The following is a 23,854-nucleotide window of genomic DNA, read 5'->3' as shown; positions in this document are numbered from 1 at the left end:
GAGGCAAGAACAAACAAGATGGCGGACCGGTGGAAGTGCAGTAAAGGAGCTCCGCCAACAACAACACAGAATACCTGACCAAGCAGGTTCAGGGGCTGGTCCCAGAACTCTGAACCACATATAAAGGTTGGAAGGCTCACAGCTGGGGAAATTTGTGTCAGAAGCAAGAAATCTATTGCCTTCTAGTCCAGGATGTGTGGCTGCTCCAGGAGCTACTATCTTGGGTGAGACCAAGCGGGAGAAGGATCTGAGCGGCCATGGATGCCTGGCAGAACCGCACAGATAAAGGTGCGGATATTCTTCTCTTTTGGTAGCTGTTCATTGGTCCTTTGCTGTCTGCGCACCTCCATTCTGGTGACTATAGGGGTGCCTGAGCTAGTGGGCACCCCAGCCCCACACTCAGAGGGTTCTACTACCCATGTGCACAGATCTCGAAATTTAAAGAGACAGTTTCCAAACGGCCACAGCCAGCCCTGAACTTTTTCCAACAAGAAAAAAAGCCTGAACAGGGATTGTGGAGTGGGACAAGCAGACAAAAGAGGAAATAGGCCGAAAACTAAATCCTAAATTATGTCAAAACAATCAACAGTGGTATCTTGAAACTTCTCAGGAAGAAGAGTGAAAAGGGAAGCCCATTTCCTGATCACATCTACCTGGAAGCATTCAGAAAGCATAAAAAATACCAAAATACATACCCATCTAAGTATTAAATCCACAGATAACCCCTGAAGATGCCCAAAAACAGTAGCAGATGACCATATCTGCAAATGTCCAGAAACGAGATAAAGTGAATGAGGCAAATGAGCTGGAAGTAGACCTACACTCCATACTGGAAGATGGGCAGGCTTTGGAAATGCCTGAGAAAGAATTCCTAAAAATGATTATAAACAGTATCAAAACACTATACAATGGAGTTGAGAAAAATAAGGAGGACGTCAGGAAAGTGCTACAGGAACAATCAAATAAGATAGATAGAGCATTGGAAACAATTCAAAACCTACAGAAAGAGGTCCAAACGATTAATAATAGAATGTGAGAAATGGACAATACATAGAAAGGGCAAAGGAATAGAACTGAAGAGATAGAAGCTAGAACTAGTGAGCTAGAAGATAAATCTCTCAACACTACTAAGATAGAAGAACAAATACAAAAAAGGATAAAAAAAAATCCGAAGAAGGCCTAAGATTCATGTTGGATAACATGAAGAACAATAACATAAGAATTATTGGCATTCCAGAAAAGGAACAATCACACAAGCCCACAGAGGAGATAGTTAAAGAGCTTCTGGAAGAAAATTTTCCTAACATCATGAAAAGTGAAAAGATAAGCATTCAAGAAGCTCAAAGAACCCCAGGATGGATAGACCCTAAAAGATAATCACCAAGACATATAATAATCAAGCTCTCTAAAATCAAAGATAAAGACAGGATCTTGAAAGCAGCTAGAGAAAAGAGAAATATAACATACAAAGGCAAGCAAATCAGATTAAGCTCAGATTTCTCAACAGAAACCAAGAAGGCAATGGGGAGAGATATATAAAACCCTGAAAGAAAAAAAACTGCCACTCAAGAATCCTCTACCCAGCAAAGCTGTCAATCAAATATGATGGTGTAATCAAAACATTCCAGGATAAGCAGAAGCTAAGGGATTTTGCCAAAGCCAACCATGCTATGAAAAACATCCTAAAGGAAGTTCTGTGGACTGAGAACCAGCAAGAACACATAACAACTACAGAATGACGTACATGGCAGCATCAAGGTGAACTCAGTCGACAAATGAAAGAGTCAAGAACAGAATAAAATTATAAGAACAGAGGATCTGGGAGGTCAGTCTATGATCAAAACAATCACAATGTGAAAAAAGGTAAACACAGAGATCCAGGTGGTGGGAAGGTCAGGTAGATTACTGGATAAAATAGAATATCTTAAATGGAGGGAAGAACTAATGGAATATAAGGTAACCACAATGAGGTTGGGGTGGGGGGTTTACTTTGGGTGTTGGGGAGGAGGCAGAAGAACAAGATAGATAGGGGAACACTGAGACAAGTTTGCATGGCCTAGTGGGACAGAGGGAAATGGTGATGTATACTCAAGCTTGGAACAACAGGGCTCTGGGATACAGGGATCTAGGTATAGCTTGAAGAGGGTAAATAATACTAAAATTCTTGACTGCCTTGTGAATGTTAGTTTCCCTTGCCTACTGTTATAAAATAGACACTTGAGTGGGATAGAAAAGATGTTGGGAAATATGATTAGAGAAAACTTGTAAGCCCGCCTTCAGCCTATAACTGATTGGAATACCTCAAAGGGGTTCTACAACTTGCCCAGTGAAATAGGCCTCGTGCAAAGCTTTACAGAGTATAGGACCTTAGGTGGAATCCGGAGTCCCATCCACAATCCTGTGGGGTGAGACATTCCAACTAGAAAGGACAAGCAGATTGGAACGGCTACAGTGACAGAAGATACATCTTCATGATGAACCTGACCTATACTCAGAGCGGTAGTTACTCTAAATTCCAACAGAGAGGGAAAGAGTCTTCAAATCAAGTATCAATGCTATCCGCTCTGTGCACAGGGTAGATAAGGATGGGCAACTTAGACATTGGCTACCTAAAATGAGGGGGCAATAAAGGCACGAGGTGACTGGCTTACAAGGTTTCAAGAGGGAGCTTAGTTTAAGAGTGTTATCATGAGTAATAGCGATTGTCACACTTGTAAAGATAGAAGTTTAGTAATAAAAAAAGGGGAGTAGTTAATCTTACAGTCCAGAAACAGAGAACCCTAGGTCCATCAAGAGAGGAACGCACAAGCAGAATGAGGGACCTTATCCAGAGAAGCAGCAGCGCCAAAGATGGAGGCAGAGATGGGGACATGGAGAGGGGGTGCCGCTGAGGACTCTAGATTCATCAACTAAGAAGAGAAGGGCTAGGAACTGGTGGCCAGGAGCAGACTTGCAGAATGTGCCCTTTGGAGATGTAAATTATTATATATGCCTGAGTGGGTTTTTTTGTTTGTATGTTTTTTAAAAAGCTAAAGTGGATAGAGAGAAATACTTTTAACTGATGGTATATGGAGGGGATTATAATCATTGTAATGAAACAAGGTATATGAATGGTTGAATGTGAAACTGATGATGTGCCCTGTAAACTTTCACTCAATCCACAATAAAAACCTTAAAAAAAAAAAAAAGGCATGAGACAAAGGAAAGCTTAAGTCTGACTGACTGCAATTTAATATGTGATAATGAATTATATGTGGTTTGATAAGCACATGTATCTTTTAGAGATACATGACCAGGTATTTTGGAATGAAATGATAGCTGGGATTCACTCTCCACTTTGGAGAGAAGTGGGGAGAAGTAGGTGGGGTACAAACAAAACAGTGAGACCAAAGGTTGATACTTGTTGACACCAGGTATTAGTAAAAGAACAGTAACAACAATGCACTAGGCTTTGAGACATCTGAGCAAGGCTCTAGCATACCGGTTCTCCCTCTACATGATAGGAGCAAGTCTCTTATCCCCCTCTCTTAACCTCAGTTTATACCATCTCCAAAAGGAAGATAAAACTAGATAGCATGTTACAATGCCTTGACTCAACCACCCCCTTCAAAAAAAAAAGGATTCTGTGAGGTTAATTGTATCTCACAGATACTGGTTAAGCACAGGTTCTTTACTGTAGGACATTTCAGAGCCTAAGATATGCTAATGTGTATGTGAGGCTCCAATGATCTAAGATGGTGGTGGTGGTGGGATGTCTGACCACGGAAGTCTTTGTTGGATGCAAACAACAAGTTGGGGAAAACTAAGCTGGAGGGTTATTGAAACTCCTTCAGTCTTCACAAGATGTACTTCAACAATGAGTCTGATTGTGAAGGCGGGACCAGGATAAGGGACTAATGAGATTAGATTGGGAAAGGGCTTAGGTGACAAACCAAGGACTGCTGATCTCATTGTGCACAGTGAATCACTGAGAGGAGCAGCATGATCCAAGGGCGCTGTAGAAGCAGTACCGCAGGGCAAACCAGACTCTGGTAGGATGGGAGAACAGAAGTAGGAACCTAGTCAGATGTTCCTGCATGACAGTCTTTGGAACTGGAAAGAAAAGGACAAAAAAATGAGGCCAAGGGATGAGGAAGAGGCTAAGAAATGTCCAAGCTACAATCTTAAGACGCTTAGGAGAGACACCCTGGAAGAAAGAGAATTGAAGCAGAACATTTCTGTAGGGACAGAAAAGTCAGACTGCTGTGAGGGAAATATCTGAACCAAAAACGAAATAGAATTGTTGAGCTAACTGAGAAGTTAAGCAAACCAGAGACCTCAATTCTAGAACCTGAAAAAAAAACACTGAGGCATTCAATGGTTAAAAGATGAATTCAGATGCTCTCCAGGTGAAGGAAAGTTTTATCTCATAATTTGATATTAAGGCACAGGACTGAAAATTAGCTGAACTATAAAGGCTACAGTTTAACAAACTCCCTAATAAATGCTTTACATAATATTAACTCATTTATCCCTTAACAAAATCATCAAGAGCTGTTCCTACTACTCTTTTTATTCATTACTTTTTCACATAAGAAACTCTAGGTTCCAAAAGCCTGAAGGTCTCCAGGGTCAAATAGCTACATTAGTTCATGTGACCAAAATTCAAATTGGAGGGAACCTGCTAAGTTCATCTCTTGAGTGGCTGCTAGGAGTTCCTCAGTACAGCCTGCAGCTAGAGAAATCATTGGCAAGCACACCTTCCACAGCTGAGCAGTCACTCTGCCACCTGCCTTTGGACCTTGGGCCTCACCTTGGTGACATCAGACCCCAACTGCTCCTTCACCACTGTGCCCATGCCAGCTTCTGTGAATGCAAAGAAGAGTTGCTGCTCCTGCTTCCTTGAGGGCTGGGTCAAGTGTACCCAGGACTGTTTCTGCAAAGAGTCATTGGACAAACGTAGGAGAATCCTGCACCGAGATTTAAACAGAGCAACCTGTACAAAACCAGGTTTTCTCATATAATCCTGAACTTTTGTTACCCACTTTCTCTTTTCTATGAAATATATAAATGATAATAAATGGTGTTGACTTAAAAAAAAAGAAAATTATCTGTTAGAAACAGTGATAATTAATCCTGCTTAAAAACAGAAACCCAATATCCCGAGAAGTTCAGAGAATCTGCTACATTCAGTTTGATTCATCCAGTAAGAGGAGTCCTTGAGTGGTGTAAATGGTTAGGCACTCCACTACTTGCTAAAAGAAGTCGGCTGGAACCCACCCAGAGATGCCTAAGAGGACAGGTCCAGCAATCTGCTATGGAACAGCTCTACTTAGCACACACGAGGTTACCATGAGTTGGAATTAATTCAGCAGCAACTAATAACAACACCCATCATATACCAAGTACCTGTTTACATCATCACTTTGCTTATAACTGTGACTCAAGAAAGAAGTACACCTTCCCGACTACTGGGAGCTATCCATCTGTTCAGAGTCCTGGCAGCACAGCAGTGTAGGTCAGCAGTTTGAACCCACCAACTGTTTCACAGGAGAAAGAGGAGCAGTATGCTCACATCAACACTGCATCCTTGGACACTCTCTAGGGCTCAGGGGCAGTTCTCCTCTGTTCTATAGGGCTGTATGAGTCTGAATTGACTCAATGGCAATGGATCAGGTTTTGGGGTTTAACCATTTGTTAAGAGTCACCAGACAGACACATGTGAAACAATATGAATTATAATTATGGTAGTAGTGGTGGTTGTGTGTCCTGGAGTTGATTCTGACTCATAGCCATGCTGTATAGGGCTTCTGAGGCTGTAAATCTTTGAACTGTGGAAAAGAATGTATTTTATTCTATCATAAAACTTCTACTAAATATATATATATATATATATATATATAAACCTAAAAACACAGCTTTGGAAAACAAAACATGAGTTGTTACAATTCATGACGTTTTTATAAAGTGAAAGGAAGAAGTCAATGACAGAACAGATTCATTCTTGTCAGAATATGTTAATTTCAAAAGCTTGACTTTGTCCTTTAATAGCCTGAAGGTAACCTGTTCTTGCTGATTTTGTTAGAAATGACCAGGAGTTCCTCTTGGGCCTGGGATATCCGTGTATTTAGTATTTAGCTTCTTGACAGTTGTTTCATTGTCTGGGGCTTGTTTGAGAACTGCTTTAATAGTCCCCTTCCAGTTGAATTTACCTTTCTGAGAGAGGTGTCATGGTCTTCCGACCATACTCAGCCCACACTGTGTCCTGGGAACTTCATCTTTTTCTTCTTAGAGTTTGCTTCTCCTCCAGAAAGCTTCCATTTCCAGGCTCTCGCTTTAGTCTCTTCCTTCATGGGGTCTTCCCGCAGACCTCTGTCTCTGTTGATGCCCCTCCTCTGCAGGCCCTTGCCGAGGCTGTAACTCTTCATGGGAGCAGAAAGCCTAACCTTTCTCCCACGGAGTAGCTGGTAGATTCAAACTGCTAACCTTGAGGTTAGCAGCCCAACTCGTAATCCACTATGCTACCAGGGCTTCAATTATAATACTAGAAAACTGTAAATGATTATGGCCCAAAATGATGGCTGCTGTTGAGAGCAAGGGAAGGTCACAGTGTGCAGAAGTGGTCTTCTGAAAGGTAGGCTTTCTGAAAGGGTTAGCACAGGGGCTGGAGTGGAGTGGTGGGAGAGAGAGAGAGGCAGGAAAGAACGGATGCACGGATACTAGACAGTGGTCTCTTTAAAGTTAATGTCTAACCAGGGCCATTAAGAAGGAAGAGCAGGCGTGGAGCATGAGATCCTACCTAGAAAAGCAGCAACAGTAGAGGTGTTGGGTGGCAGAGGTGGCGGCATGGAGAGACAGAGCAGTTTCAGGCTCTAGGCCCATGGACTGAGTAAGGTTGTGTGCCTGCAGGCAGGAGGCTGGCTGGCAGAATATGACCTTATAACATTTAAATGAATATATATGTTTTTGTTTTGTATGTGTACATCAAATATTTTTGCTTTGCTCATTTGTGAACTATAAGATGTAAAAGGGAAGCCACAGGGAGGAAGTAAGACAACTGTTGTTGCAGCGAGGGGATTGTAATCATTGAGATTACAATTTGTAATTTGTAACAACAAATTACAAGTGTGCAATTTGTTGGATGTACAGCTGATGTTTTTGTCTGTTAACCTTTACTCAATTCACAATAAAAAGTTATAAAAATAAATAAAAAAGAAAGTTAATGTCCACTTTGTCTATTGGGTAGACTGATCTCCATCCTCAAACAAATCCATACTGTGAGACACCTACCATACAGGAATGCACATGAAAGCACAAGGGATGTTGTATGAATATTCATCACACCATTCTTTAAGAAGTGAAAAATTACAAAAACAAATGTTCCTTAGTAGGAAATGGATTAACTAAATGAAGACATTCATTCTATACTATTGTCATTAACAGAATAAAGTTGAGCAATATAAGAGGGCTTCAAATAATTTGTGAAAAAACAAAATGAAAAGTTTATGGAATTTTCCATGAACTTTTTGAAGCATCCTCTTATATACTGATGTGGTAAAATCGCTATATAATACAAGGTATGAAAAATGCAAGTTGCAGTTCAATTTTGTGGTATGACAACATTTATGAAAAATGCAAAAATATATGAATGCATTCATACATGCCCACAACAATTCATATATGCATATAACAACTGACGTGTACATAAGACATAAAAAGAAATACACCAAAAATATATAACGATTATCTCATGGGACAAAGGTAGGGTGAACTTAGGGAAGGGCAGTAAAAGGGGATTGTATTTTTGACTCTCCATAGAGTCTCTGTACCATTTTAAATGTTTACAATGAAAATTTATTCTTGTATTAAAAAGGAATTCAATTTCTCTTCCAGCCTGTCGTTTACATATCCTTAGCCTGCCAGGAGGGCAAAGAATACAAGAATCACAAAAAGAAAGCATCAGAAAATTTCATATTTGGAAGAAACCTCAGGGGTGTTCAATCCCCAGAACTTCATGAACAAAAAGTAGGGCTAACAAAAGGATCTTCACTAAAATATGGGCTAGAACAGACAAGCTAAGCCCCCAACTTGTAATACACCATGACTGAGATGTCAGGGAGCTTATTACTCATCTTTGAAATGTGCAAACAAGTACAAAGCGCCTACCTAGGATAATGTCTTACTTCCTCTCACTCTGCTTACTCATTCTTTAAGACTGGGCTCAAATGTCACCTCCCATTTTAAATAGAATTAACTTTTAAATGAATTGCAAAATTAATACTAGCAACTTTACAGACAATGAGTAACCAACACACACACAGAACCAATCAACCAACCAAACAAATAAAATTTGAAATAACTTGCAGTCCTCTCTTAGATAAAACCACGGTTAACATTCAAAAAAATTTTATTTTACTAAAACATAACTATGGAAACCCTATACAGGGTCATTATGAGTCCAAATCAATTCAACAGTACTTAATAACAACAATTTATTTAATAAGTAGCATATTGTAAACAATGTTCCATAATTATATTTTCTTCAAGAGCATGTTTTTCAATTCCTTCATAAATAGGACAAAGAAGAGCACCTGTTTATTGAAGCACTGTGCTAAGCATTTTATTTACATGATCTCAATTAACCATCAAAATAAGCTTTCTCTGTGGAGCATAGGGTAGGTAATAGACACAGGATAGTTTGGGAGCTGGGGAGGGGGGCAATACACAAGAAGAGGGTAATGGAAGAACAAGGTGGATGGGAAAACAATTAGGCAGGTTTGCATGGGCTAAGTGGGACAGAGGCAAATAATGATGTATGTACAACCTTGGAACAACAGGGATCTGAGATACAGAGATTGAGACATGGTTGGAATGGGAAAAAGGGGGGAAATAATGTTAAGATACTTGGCTTTCTTTTGAATTTTGGTTTCCCTGGCATACCATTATAAATTAGACACTTGAGGGGGAGAGAAAGGAATAGCCACAAATATCACCATAGAAAGTTTGTAAGTCTGTTTTCTTCCTGTAACTGATTAGAATACCTAAAATGGGGCTACAACATGCCAAGTGTAGGAGCTTCTTGTGGAGCCTCTGTATTACATAAGACTATAGGTGGAATCCTGAACCCCATCCAGAATCTTGTGAGGTGGGAAATTTCCACTTGAAAGGACAAGCAGACCAGCCTGAAGTGACTAGAAGAACAGAAGATACTTTTTGAAATAAAGAAATATACAAAACAATAATGGCTGTCTGACTTACTACTACAAGAACAAGCAAGTTGCTCTCCCAGGAGACATCAAGGCAAGTGGTCGGGTCCCCTAAGGGCAAACCCCCTTCCAAGACTGAGATTCAATGGGAACATAGGAGCAGACACATGCTCTGACTGGTGGCCATGTTGGTCACTGATAAGGGGAAGTGAGGGAAAAACAGTAATGAAGCTGTGAGTTAAGTCCAACCACATTTAATACACTCCTGTGAACCCAGGTGGAGACCTGATTGGCCAGCAGTTTGGCAAGACCTGGGGATTCCTGGGCCCAGAGTCAGTGACATAGTCACAGAGGACAAGAGTGGAGAATGAAGTGTCCAGCTGATAAGAAGAGAGGGCATATGCACAAGAACACCCACACTTTCAGATAATACCCACTTGACCTGGCTTTAATGATTGGATGATAAGAGCTCAACTAGAGGAACTAGAAGAAGAAAGAAGAGGGAAAAAAAAGAGTAATGTGATACAATTTGATGGAATTTGACCTACACCTATGGATGCAATAGCTCAAAAGAGGGAACAAATCTTTGCAGTGAGGATTATTCCTACCCCCTCAATACACAGGGTAGACAGGGATGGGCAACTTGGGCATTGGCTACCCAAAATGGGGGGCGGGGAGGGAAAGGGGCAACAAAGGCAAGAAACGACTGGCTTACAAGCTTTCAAGAGGGAACCTAGATCCAGAGGGCACAGAGGAAGGTAGAATCTCCACTGACTAGTATCCAATCTGTCTGGATGAGGCTGATGAAAGGAGATGGGGATAGCACTTAAGTGGTACAATAGTGAATAATTACTATCATGACTGACTGTAAGAGTTGGAAATGTAAAGGTAAACGTTTGTAGCAAAAGGAGGGGCATGGTTGACTTTGTAGTCCAAGAGTGGAGGGCCCTGGGACCCTACAGGGAGAAGAGCGAAGGGCCCTGGGACCCATCAAGGGAGAAGAGCGGAGTGCGGGACCCTAACCAGAAAAACAGTAACACCAGAGATGGAGGCAGAAACAATGACATGGAGAGATGGAGCAGCTGTGAATGCTAGACTCATAGAGGGAGAGGGTTTGTGTGCTGAAGACCAGGGGGCAGGGTTGTGGGGGTGTACCATTTGGTTGGTTGATGATGCATGGAGGGATTGTAACCATGGCAATGTAAGGATATACAATAGGATTAATGTAAAGCTAATGTTCTCCCATGTAACATCACGTAATTCACAATAAAACATTAAAAAAAAAAAACTAAATGACCATGAGAGTATGATTTATAAGACGTATTTACAAAAGAAACTACTATCTTAAAAACATTTATTAGAGAATATGAAAAATTGAAAATAAATAAAGTATTAATTAAGAAAAAATAATAATAAGCCTTCTGCTAGGGCAGGGGCAGTCTGGCGGTGGTGGTGGTGGTGTGTGCTCAGAGTCAGCTCAGACTCACAGCAGCCCTATAAGGGGTTTCTGAGGCTGTACATCTTTATGGGATCAGAAAGCTTCATCTTTTTCTGGCAGAGCTTCTGGTAGATTCGAACTGTCAACCTTGCAGTTAGTAATCCTACAAGTAACCCTCTATGCTACCAAGGTAGGGTTGTTGCTGAGGACTGGGAGCAATGATCAGGGACCTCATGCTACTTAGCAAGTGAAAGACTGGGATTAAAACTCAGTGAGAGCTTTTGGACAGACCACAGCTCATCTCCTGCTGGTGGACAATTTGACTGCCTCTCAGTTTTCTGTGTCAGAAACAGTTTCCGATGAGCATTCCTTTACCCAGAACTTTGTGAATGCCTCCCTGCTGGATGCTTTTCCTGACTGCTCTAGGCACACTCTCATCTGTGGTAAAAGACCCCAGCCTTTTTATTTTCAATTCATGGACCATCATTTTGTAAGACATACTGAAAACGAACCCTTGGAAACACAAAATGAAAAGAGACATACAAAATAATACAAGTCTCATTAAAATATATATATATATGACTCCACGGCACATAACAACAACAACAACAACAACATGAGATTCAAAAGAGATTGTCAAATTGCTACAAAAGTTTCAAAATGTTTACCATCAATTTCTGTACTTACCATGTAAAGGGTAGACAAGAGTTTGGGGACTAAGGAAGGATATGGACTGCAATTGAGTCCAAGGCACCCCCATTTCCTGTTTACCACCCCCTCCCTGGACTGTGAATTACACACGTTTGGTTCATTACTGAATGCTCTGGATCAGCACCCAGAGCCTACCTGTAGACAGTGTGCAGTGAGGAGGGTTCAAGGAACTTCTCATTCATAGCTGTGAAGAGGCTACTCACCATTGGGGACCAGCAAGAGACTTTTCACAATACTTCTGAGGGGGCCAAGGCTGATCTGATTGGTGGTGGCAAATTCTGAGAGCTGCATGAGAAACCGGTCCACCTGCAGAGAAGGGTACAAACTAGGCTTTCACTTTCTAAATATTTCAGGACCACCTGCCCCCACTCAGGAACTCTCCTTATCACAAAATTTTTACCTCTTTTGGCTCCATTAGGAAGTGGAAAAGCACTTCTGTCAGGGCTGAGAACTGCTGTGGAGAGAACACCACAGAGCATTAGTGAAACTCATACTCCTGGGTCAGTGTTCCACACCTCACACCCAACTATAGATCCTTGAGAGAAAAATCAAAACAGGACCTGTATCAATACCTCCCACGGTTCACATTTATTAATCCTGACACTTTTTTCTTCTCCTCCTCTTTCACGATGGTGGTTCAAAAGTTCTGACACTTCTCAATAGCCATTTATTAAGAGAAATCAAATTGACTACATCTGTGGAAAGAGATGGTGGAAAAGCTCTATAACACCAGCCAAAACAAGGCCAAGGACAGATTGTGGAACAGATCATCAATTGCTCATATGTAAGTTCAGGCTGAAGCTAAAGAAAATGAAACAAGTACACTAAAGCCAAAATATGATCTTGAATTTATCCCACCTGAATTTAGAGATCACCCCAAGAACAGATTTGATGCATTAGATACTGAATGCATCTAGAAGACCAAAAACCAGAAGACTTGTGGGATGACATCATATAGGAAGAAAGCAAAGGGTCATAAGAAGACAAGAAATAAGGAAAAGACCAAAAAGGATGCCAGAAGAGACTCTGAAACTTGCTCTCCAACAAATGGAAGAAGTGAGGAGGTACAAGAGCTGATTAAAAAAGTTCAAAGGTCAACTAGAGAAGACAAAGCCAAATATTATAATGAAATGTACAAAGACCTGGAGTTAGAAAACCAAAAGGTTTCTAAGACATGCTCAGCTTTCTCAAACTGAGGGAACTGAAGAAAAAAATTCAAGGCTCAATTTGCAATATTTAAGGATGCTATGGGAGTCCTGGTGTGGTGGTGTGGGTTAATGCGCCAGACTGCAAAGCCCTTTGAACAATCAAGCTCACCAGCTGCTCCTCAGAAACCCTATACAGGGTTGCTATGGGTCGAAATCAACTCAACAGCACTTAACAACAACAACAACAACATGAGCAACAGGAGTCCTGGTGTGGCACTGTGGGATAATGGACCACAGAGTCACTTTGAACAGACAAGTCAGTGGTTCAAGATCACCAGCTGCTTCTCGGAAACCCTATACAGGGTTGTTATGGGTGGGAACTGACTCAACGGCACTCAACAACAACAACATGGGCAAAATACTGAATGATGCAGAAAGCATCAGAAGAAGATGGAAGGAATACCGAGTCACGATACCAAAAAGAAATGGTCGACACTGAACCATTTCAAGAGGTAGCATAGGATCAAAAGCCAATGATACTGAAGGAGAAAGTCCAAGGTGCATTGAAGGCATTGGCAAAGAACAAGGCTCCAGGAACTGATGAAATAAAAATTGAAATCTTTCAACAAACTGATGAAGCACTGGAGGCACTCACTAATCTATGCCAAGAAAGTTGGAAGACGGCTACCTGGCCAAGTGACTGGAAGCGATCTGTATTTGTGCCCATTCCAAAGAGAGGTGATGCAACAGAATGCAGAAATCATAGGACAATATCCATAATGTTGCATGCAAGTAAAATTTTGCTAAAGACAATTTTAAAACAGCTGCAACTACACATTGACAGGGAACTGTCAGAGGTTCAAGCTAGATTCAGATAAGGATGTGGAAAGATATCATTGCTAATGTCAGATGGAATTTTGCTGAAAGCAGAGAATACCAGAAAAATGTTTATTTGTGCTTTATTGACTATACAAAGGCTTTCAATCCTATGGATCGTGACAAGCTATGGACAACATTGTGGAGAATGACTATTCTGGACACTTAATTGTGCTCATGAGGAACCTGTACATAGACCAAGTGGCAGTTCTTCAAACAGAACTAAGGAACACTGAATGGTTTAAAATTAGAAAAGGTGTGGGCCAGGGCTGTGTTCTTTCACTGTGCTTATTAAATCTGTATGCTTAGCAAACAACCCAGGAAGGTGGATTACATGAAGAACAGAAGAACATGGCATCAGGATTGGAAGAAGACTCATTAACATCTGTGATATGCAGATGATACAACCTTGCTTGCTGAAAGCCAAGAAGATTTAAAATACTTACTGACGAAGATCTAAGACCACAGCCTTTCATATGGGTTGCACAAAAATCCTCACCATTGGACCAATACACAGCACCCATATAAATGGAGAAAAGATTGAAGTTGTCAAAGACTTCATTTTCCTTGCATGCACTATCAACACTCATAAAAGCAGCAGCCAAGAAATCAAATGACATATTGCATTAGGCAAATCTGCTGCACAAGACCTCTTTAAAGTGCTCAAGAGCAAATACGTCAGTTTGAGGACTAAAGTGCGCCTGACCCAAGGTACTTTCAATAACCTCATATGTCTGTGAAAGTTGGACAGTGAATAAGGAAGACCAGAGAATAATTGATGCATTTGAGTTATGGTGTTGGAGGAGAATATCGAAAGTACCATGGGCTGCCAAAAGAACAAACAAATCTGTGGTGGAAGAAGTACAGCCATAGTACTCCTTGGAAGCCAGCATGGCCAGACTTTGTCTCTCACTCTTTGGACATATTATCAGGAGGAACCAATCCCTGGAGAAGGATATCATATTTGGTAAAGTGAAGGGTGGGAGAAATAGAGGAAGATCACCAAGGAGATGGACTGACACACTTGCAGCGGCAACAGACTCAAGTGTAGCAATGATTGTGAGGTTGTCGTAGGATGGAGCAGTGTTTTGTTCTGTTGTGCAGTGTCACTATGAGTCGGTACTGACTTGATGGCACATATCAACAACAATAGCAATCAAGTTCATTTTAAGGAATTGCTTTACTGTTCTCAGAAAGTCTTCAGAAACAACATAATTGCCCCAAGTTGTTATTATGCTCTCGAGTGATTTCCGGATCCAGATCCAGATCCAGACTCAGTGCAGTCCAGGCCCCAGCTTACTGGTGACAAAGTCTAGGTCTAATGCTTCCATTTCTACCTCTCCCTCAGAATCCTGGCACAGAGTTGGCACCCAGGCAGGGTAAATGTTTTGAACAACAAACCATGAGAGCAAGGAGGCAGATGTGGTTATGAATGTGGGTTTTGGAGTAAGATCCAGTTTGAACCATCTCCACTGCCTATAATGAACTAAATGAGTGAGGAATGAACAAGAAAGTGCCGAGGAGAGTGGGACTGTGGTCCTTGGTCTGTCATCCGGTACACATACTAGACACAACCTGACAGAGGAAGGATGGCAGAAAGGTTACAAGGAACATGGAATCTTCACCCCAAATCTGCTGTATTACACAGAAGGAACCCTCCTTTATAGCAAGGGAGTATGGAGAGTCTGTAGGATAAACACTGGACTGCAAACCACAAGGTCGGCAGTTTGAGCCTACCAGCTACTCCATGGGAGAAAGAGGAGGTTTTCTCTGCCTTGGAAATCCACTGCAGGGTCCTTATGAACAGGAACTGACTCAATGGCACACGCCCAGCACACCACCATAGCAAGGGGTTATGCTGAATTAAACCTTAGGCAGCAAACTGCAAACATGGTGGTAAGCATTTCAACACCCACCCCCAACCCCAGCCACTCCGTGGGAGAAAGAGGAGAGATTAAAAACTGAAATCAGGACAGTGATGTTGCTTCTAAAGGCTTTCTGGCAATAGCAAAACATTTTCTGAAATGAACTAGATAGAGTTAATTTATGACTAAAAATTTACATCCTGGGAAACCCTATGGGGCAGTTCTAAAATCGAGTCCAGGGCAGTGGTGTGTGTGGCAAGAGGAGAGCATAATATAATAATAAAAATCAGATATTCAAATAGCAACCATAATTATGCCCCAGAACACAGAGTGTAAGTTTAGGAATAGGATAATAAAATCACGGGGAACAAAACATTATCTGTACTATCTTGCATATTACTGTATTTAACATTTACTGACACAAAGATACTCATATTACATTAAAAAGTTTAATAAGAGGTATGAATGACATGATCCTATTGTTTTAAAATGCACTTTTAAATGTAGTGTCCCAGTTTTGCTACTAGATGGACTGGATAGCTAACCTACAGCTGTAATCACATAAAAAAACCAAAAACTGTCCCAATAAAATGCATAGAAATGTTTTATAACAGTACACAATCTGTTTTGATCCTCTGTAAGTTAAAATGTTCAAAATAGTCACCGTTAGTATCAATAAATGAATCACTATATTGCTTGAAAACCATTTGATTGGGATACTTGGGAGATATATGTTGGAAGTATATGTGTGAATGTGTACGTACAAGGATCCAAACACACACACACACACGCGCGCACAAAAGATCCAGGAGAAATCAACAGAACGTTAACAGTAGTTACTTCAGTGTGATGGGATTTGGGGAGATTTTTATTTTCTTGTTTAGTTTATTTCTATTTTTTGGGCTTTCCTCTCCCCAGTCAGCAGCAAATGTTGACATTCTATCCCATACTATCTTTGAACAACAGCCTCTGACTGTTTTGCATCATTCTTCTTTCCTCTTTATTGGTACCACATCTTCATTTTCCATGCTCTAACATGATGTAAAGAGTCCTGGTATGGATAAGCACTGGACCACAAGGTTGGTTTGAACCGCAAAGTTGGCGGTTTGAAATCACCAGCCACTTCTGGAAATCCTACACAGGGTTGCTATGAGTGGGAATTGATTGGACAGCACTTAACAACAACATCCTGATGGACACAGTGTGGCTGATTTGGGGGTGGGGAGGGGAGGGGATGGAGACCCAGAGTTCAAAAGACCCAGAGGTGAATCAGTGTTCTGCTACTGACTAGTTGCGTGGCCTTGGCCAAGTCACTGAGCTTCTCTCTCATCCCTATAGGAAGAACAGAGGTAGGCCATACAGCTTCTATGACATACTCATATTCAAGATAGCAAAACAAGGCCTCCAGCACTGTGGCAAGCCAGAAGCTACACCGCTAATGACAGTTAACGAGAGTCAGAAGTAGAGTTGCTATATTGTTTTATCCATTTCCCTGGAGCAACACATCATTTTAAAAAGAAAGAACAGAACGGTTGTGTGCAGATAGTTCAGCTCACAGTCCTCAAAGTGGTCTCAGAAGGGTGATGCACCTGGCTTCTCTGGGGTGACACACTCAACTCCATGCATACCCCAGCAGGCATTCTTATTTTCTTCTAAAATTAGTTTTATTTTATAATAGAATGGTACCTTTCAACCTTTCAAAAAATTGTTTAAGTAATATATGCACTGCAAGTCGGAATCAGCTCCATACCAGTGGGTTTGGTTTGGGTTTTATATAAATCTACCTAGTTCTTTTAACAATGGATGACACCTGCTATAGCCAGGAAACCAGCTATCATCCAGCGCGCTCAAACAACTCCAGGTGTGTCAGAGTACAACTGTGTTCCACAGGGTTTTTTAGGTCTGTCATCGTTCAGAAACAGTTCACAAAACCTTTCTTCCAACCTGTCTCTGGGAGGACTCCACCTGTCCACCTTTCAGTTAGTAGCTGAGTGCTGAACCATTTGTTCCATCCAGGGACTCTGTTCTGTTTAGATTTAGCACAGAATTAGCTCCCATGGGATAGATACTGTGTCTGTTGTTGTAAGCAATGTGGCAGTGAATATCCACCCACATACTGCTGCTGCACTGTGCCACAGAGTCGGTGCTGGCTAAGAGCAACCCTGTGCGGGGGTTTCCAAGGCTGTAAATCTTTACAGGAGCAGAAAGCCTCAGCTTTCTCCTATGGAATGGGTGGTGGAGTTGAACTGCTGACCTTGCAGTTAGCAGCCCAATACATAGTTCACTATGCTAGGTTTCAAAATGTTAGTGGAAAACGGAACAAGACAATGAAAAATTTCCATGAACTTATGAAAGCCCCCTAGTATTACTTTAAGCATATTTACACTTATATCCATAAGATAAATTCTTGAAATGTGTCCTGGGTGAAGCATACATATATTTTAACTTTTGAGATAATGTTGCCAAATTGCCTTGCGAAAGTTGTACTGATTTATACTCCCACCAGTCAATGGCACAGGTTTACGTTTGCCAAACTTCACAACAATCTCTGGAAGCACTTTATCCAGTCCCAACTCAGGGGTAATCGTTCTACAGAATTTATGATATTGGGTATATAACCTTTTATAACTGCTAATTCTAAGTTGTAATAACAAGAACAATCAGAACTGATTTAAGAATATGTCCCAGAATTGTTCTTGAGTGATTTAAATGTTTTACTACAATTCTGTAGAACTGTTAGGCCTTTGGCCAACTGTATTTCCGATGTTGCCCAGGGCCCTTTAATAAATGGGGAGGCTGGGAAGTTCCCCAGCAGCTCCTCATTTCCAGGCCTCAGTCTGGCATGCTGCCTAGCTCTACATCCTTGTCTCATTTCCCATCTCTCATATCAAGAGGGACTTCAAGCTATCATAACCACCTCTCTCTCCTCTCTTCTAAGCGCTCCTTATTCTTTAGCGCTCTCCCCAGATTCCCAGAGAGATGGGCCCCAATCCAGATTCTCAACTTCTGAGGCCCTCTCAGAACATCACCTAGGTGCACTAAGACTTTTCACCCTTGATAAGGAGGAATCCTCACCTACTGTAGAACCCAGTGATGAGGCTGTAAACCTTTATGGAAGCAGATTGCCACATCTCTCCCTGGGAGCAGCTGGTGGGTTGAACCATGACCTTTTGGTTATCTGCCCAATGCTTAACCCACTGTACCACCAAGTCTGCTCACACCATCTTAAATATATAGTAGATGCACAGGAAATATTTGTTGAATAAACCTCTAAACAGAAATAGCACTTTCCCCATTCTTTGCCTATGCACTGCAAAATTGCCGCACATCTAGGACTACCCAGGTGTACCCAAATCTTAAGGACTCTCACAAGTAAGCATATGAAAAGCTACTCAGGATCATTCACTCTAAATTAAAGAAATGAAAAGCAGTAAATCCTATCAACCTTTCAGAGCTGCAGACATACAAATTTGATGACATCAGTGCTGGGGACAGTACTAGGAAACAGACAAGCTCATACACTGTTGATGACAAGATAAACTGATGCTGTGGCAGGGGTGAGCGGTGTTATGTGCTGTGAAGTTGGTTCCGACTCACTGTGACTCTGTATAGGGTTTCCGAGGCTGTAAATCTTTATATGAGCAGAAAGCCCCATCTTTCTCCCATGGAGCAGCTGGTAAATTCGAACTGCTGACCTTATGGTTAGCAGCTCAGCTTGTAATCCACTACACTACCAGGGCTCCTTTGGAAGATAAACTAAGGCACTTTTTTTTTTAAGTTTTTATTGTGAATTGAGTAATAGTTTACATGGGGGAACACTGGTTTTGCACTCAACCTATCGTACTTTGTTTCAATGCAATGATTACAATCCCCTCCATACATCATCATTCAACTCCCTCTGCTTTTTTTTGGTTATTGTTCACAAAAACACTCAGGAATATATAATCATTTAAACAAACTAAGGGCACATTCTGCAAGCCTGCCTCCTGGCCGCCAGGACACAGCTTTTCTCTTTCCATGAATCTAGAGTCCTCAGTGGCTCTCTCTCTCCATGTCCTCATCTCTGCCTCCATCTCTGGTGTCACTGCTTCTCTGGATAGGGTCCCACATTCTGCTCATGCTCTTCTCCCTAATGGACTTAGGGTCCTCTGTTCCTGGAATGTAAGATTAACCACTCCCACTTTATGTTACACAACTTCTACCTTGACATTGCTAAGGCACCTTTTTGAAGGGTCATTTGGTAATACACATCTATTTGTTAAATGATCATACTCCTTGGCCCTGTAATTCCATTGCAAGAAGTATAATCCTTTACCTAAGGGCAAAAATCAGAGGGGTTTGGGAAAGATGGAAGAATAGAAATGGGAAACACAGGGAAATGGGGATTACAATCAATGAGCTGAAAAAAAGTACATTATTTGTTGAATGTAAAACTGAAGATCTGCCCTGTAAACCTTCATCAATTCATAGTAAAAAGTTAAACAGTAAAATAACAAGTAAGTGTGGTGCTGTAGGATAAGCACTGGACTCCTACAGTCATTCCTCAGAAACTCTATACAGGGTTCATTATGAGTTGGAACTGACCTGATGACATACTCTTCAGATATACTCCAAAAAGCAAACCAAGACACATCTACACAAACTGGTTTGTCAAAACACTGTCCATAAAAACAAACAATAACAAAAGGAGCACCTTAAATGCCTTTTAATAGGGACTAGTTAAATAAATTACGGTAGCTCTAGGAATATTATGCAGCTGTCAAAAATAATGAAATGGATCTATTTGTGCTAACTGGGGAAAATATTCATGATATATTATTAAGGAAGGCTGTGGTGCTGTAGGATCATCACTGGACTGCGAACCACATGGTCAGCAGTTCAAACTTACCAACAGCCCCTTGGGAACCCTACACAGGGCTGCTATGAGTTGGCGCTGACTCAACAGCACTAACAACAGCAACAGTTATTAAGGCTTCCAAACAAACAAGAGATGGAGGAAAAAGTATGTACAGAGTGATCCCTTTAGTGCAAAAAATTTTGTAAAGGAATACACAACTATATGTTGGCAGCTGCATACTTCTTTTCTAACCTATGAAGTTATACTGTTATTGCTAAGTACCATTGAATGATTTCTGACTCATATTGACTCTGTATAGGGTTTCCAAGGAGTTTAGTAGCCATTTGATTAATGTATAGTAGGTGATGGTGGTGGTGGCTGTGTGCCATCCAGTCGGTTCCAACTCATAGTGACCCTATACAGGATTTCCAAGGCTGTAAATCTTTATGGGAGCAGAAAGCCTCATCACAAATTACTCAAACTTTAATGTAATTCGTTCACTCCTTGAAGCCTAGGCCTCAAACAGCAAAGCAAACTTGGATAATACTGTTGGGGAGACCTGCTGGCACAGAGGTTAAACTCTTAGCTGTTAACTGAAAGGATGGTAAGTTTGAACCCATCAACTGCTCAGTGAGAAAAAGCTCTAGCAGTCTGTTTCTACACAGATTGTAACCTCAGACATCCTGTGTTGTTAAGTACACTTGTGTCCGTTCAGCCTCAGAGGTGTTCCCAAAGAACACCTGGTACGTTTGAACCGCCAACCTTGTGGTTTGCTTATCCTGTAGCGCCACACTAGGAGTTCTATAGGGCAGCTCTACTCTGTCCTATAGGGACTTTAGGAGTCAGAATTGACCCAGTGCTAATGGTGGTACTCTGAGAAGTTGAATTATCCAACAAAAGAGGGGGAAATACTCTAGTAAGTAGCTTATCAATAGAAAACTTTTGTATTGAACATAGCCAAAGGTTTAGTATGTGTTTCAGAATGGCTTTAAAGTAAGTGGTTTGCATTTTCCATGGAATATCTTAGGATCATAAAAACACAGTGGCTTAAAAAAATCTTTGTTTTTAACAGTGGGATCTTTTTTATTCTCTAAATGGAAGTCTTCCAGAAAACTCTAATGCATAAAAAAAGTAAAAACTAATCTAGTTGGTTGTGGAGATGATCTTTAAAGCTGTTTTAGTCTATCTAATTCTCTAGGCTTTGAAGTCAGATGTTGTTGTTGTTAAGTGCCTTTGAGTTGGTTCTGACCCATAGTGGCTCAGTAAGCGGTTTCCAAGGGGCTGGTGAGCTCTGAACTGCTGATGACATTGCAGTCCAGTGCATTAACCCACAGGGCCACACCAATGGAATTCCTGGCTCCTCCACTTCCTGACCTTAAACAGGTCATTTTATTTCCAGTAACTATTTTTCTCATTTGTAAAATGTGAATAACAATGTTGTTGCTATTGTTATGAAGTGTCTTAGAGTGGGTTCTAACCCATAGCAAAGCTGTATAGGGTTTCTGAGGAGCAGCTGGTGAGCCTGAACCTCAGACCTTGCAGTTCAAAAGGCACATTAACCCACAGAGCCACACCAGGACACCACAGGAATAACAATAGCACCTACCATTTAGGGCTGTTACAGTTTTGTTGTTGTTAGGTGCCACTGAGTCAGTATTGACTCATAGTGACCTTGTGCACAGCAGAATGAAACAATGCCTGATCCTGGGCCAACCTCACTACTGTTGCCACGCTTGAGTCCATCAATGCTGCCACTAGGCATATCCACCTCATTAGGGGTCTTCCTCTTCTTCTCTGACCCTCCACCTTACCAAACATGATTTTCTCCAGCGACTGGTCCCTCCTGACAATATGTCTGAAGTAGAGAGACGAAGTTTGGTCATCCTGGCCTCCAAGGAGCATAGAAAGCACTTAAACCAGTGCCTGGTATACAGTGCACGCTCAATAAATGGCAGCCATTTTAATTTAGTTGTTCAGTGTTCCAGTTTTCATTATCTATAAAAATCTTAACAGCAGTACCAAACTAAAAACACCACCACGTCCTGCAGTCACTTCCCGGGATTCAATGAGTTAATACACACCAACGTGCTAAAAGGTATGCTGTACAATACTAGTGGCCATTAGCACATGTAATTATTGAATACTTTGAGATATGTTGTGAGTGTAAAATACATATCAGCTTTAATACCAAAAATAAGCTAAAATATCTCACTGATCATTTTTGTTGAAATGATAAAATGTAGCTGTGTTCAAGAAAATGTATTAAAATGAGCTTCCTGTTTCTTTTTAATTCTTGAAATTAGAAATGTGGCTTACAATTTCTTTGTATTAGACACTTGCAGGCTTAGAACATGCTTGCCATTATAATCATCTTTTCCATTACTTTATGAGAAAACAATAGTTTCTCTTTTGGGGGGGAAGGGTTGTTTGTTTTTATTTCACAGGTAAGTGTAGGAAGCTGTTGGGGGATGTGATGATGAAAAGAGAGGGTCCCCAGTGCCTAACAGGTTACAACCAGTGGGGAAAATAATTTATCTCTAAAGTGGTGGTAGTGTAGTGGTCACATATTGGGCCGTGAACTGCTAGGTCAGCAGTTCAAAACTACCAGCTGCTCCGCGGCAGAAAGATGAGGCTTTCTGCTCCCGTAAAGATTCACAGCCTCAGAAACCCTGTACAGGGTCACTATGAGTTGGAACCGATTCAGCGGCACATAACAACAACAACAACAAAGTGTTGGTTGGAGTCCTGGTGACTGTGAGTTAATGCGATGGACTGCAAAAAACGGTTTAAAATGCAAGATCAGCAGTTCAAGCTCACCAGCCACTCTTTGGAAACCCTATATAGGCGCACTATGGGCCACTAAGGAGCTCTGGTAGTGTAGTGGTTACGAATCGGGCTGCGAACCACAAGGTCAGCAGTTCGAAACTACCAGCTGTTCCGTGGGAGAAAGATGAGGTGTTCTGCTCCCGTAAAGATTTCCAGCCTCAGAAACCCTGTATTGGGTTGCTATGAGTTGGAACCAACTGCATGGCATACAGCCAGCCAGCCATGGGTCGCAACAGACTTGATGGCGCTTAACAACAACAGAATGGTGATAAGACATGTCATTTTAACCTATAGGTTTAGGCTGCCCTTGTATACCAGAGGGGTACCCCAAGGGCAGGAGGAGTAGGAAGCCTCCAAGGCTCACTTGGTGGCACCTCTGGCCTGAGTAGGGAGAAGAGGCTTTGTGCCTGCTCCAAGCCCATCAAAGGCAAGATCCTCCACGGGATATGGTGTCTTTTCTTGGGGAACACCATGTACCCCTCCTTAATCTGGAGATCATAACTAGATTTATCACCCATCCTGCTCTGGCAGGCCCATGTCGGGGACCCCCCAAAGGTCCACCCTGGCTTGGCCTTTACTGACCTCCTCACTCTATCCCCAGATTACCTGCCCCCCACCAAGCTCCCCTCAGAAGGGAGCCTCACACCCTCCTCAGCTCCCAGCTCCCTTGGCCTCACTACCAAATAATCTCTCAGTCCCTTCCTTGGCCCACCAAATTCCCCCACTCGCCCAAATGCCCTGTAGCCTTCTTAAACTACTCTTCCGAGACCCCCATGCTCTCCTCAGCTCCAGATCCCCTTATTTTCCCAGGAAGTCCTCCAGTGCCACCCTTGGGGCCTCACAAATCCCATCGGACCTCTCAGCTTGCTCCGTGGCCTCCCAAACTCTCTGACCCCGGGTCCCCTTAGTTCCTCCCTGACTCCCCTCACACCCACCCAAACTCACACCAGCACCCCTAGGTCAAGTCT

At 41.7% G+C, this 23,854-nt stretch overlaps 1 protein-coding gene across 1 annotated transcript in view; it reads right to left on the bottom strand.

Annotated features, from left to right (window-relative positions):
- Positions 1-23,854, bottom strand: part of COMMD7 (COMM domain containing 7) — a 32,512-nt gene that overhangs the window by 8,438 nt on the left and 220 nt on the right. Inside the window, exons 2-3 of the mRNA XM_006860694.1 lie at positions 11,735-11,788; positions 11,538-11,640 (exon numbers count right to left, since the gene is read on the bottom strand). Coding sequence (XP_006860756.1) covers positions 11,538-11,640; positions 11,735-11,788 — 157 coding nt within the window. The remainder of the gene's footprint in view (positions 1-11,537; positions 11,641-11,734; positions 11,789-23,854) is intronic.

Source organism: Chrysochloris asiatica, unplaced genomic scaffold (assembly GCF_000296735.1).
Source record: "Chrysochloris asiatica unplaced genomic scaffold, ChrAsi1.0 scaffold00039, whole genome shotgun sequence".
Classification (NCBI taxonomy): Eukaryota; Metazoa; Chordata; class Mammalia; order Afrosoricida; family Chrysochloridae; genus Chrysochloris; species Chrysochloris asiatica.
The sequence above is the reverse complement of the archived record's forward strand: the minus strand, read 5'-3'. Positions and strand labels throughout refer to the sequence as shown.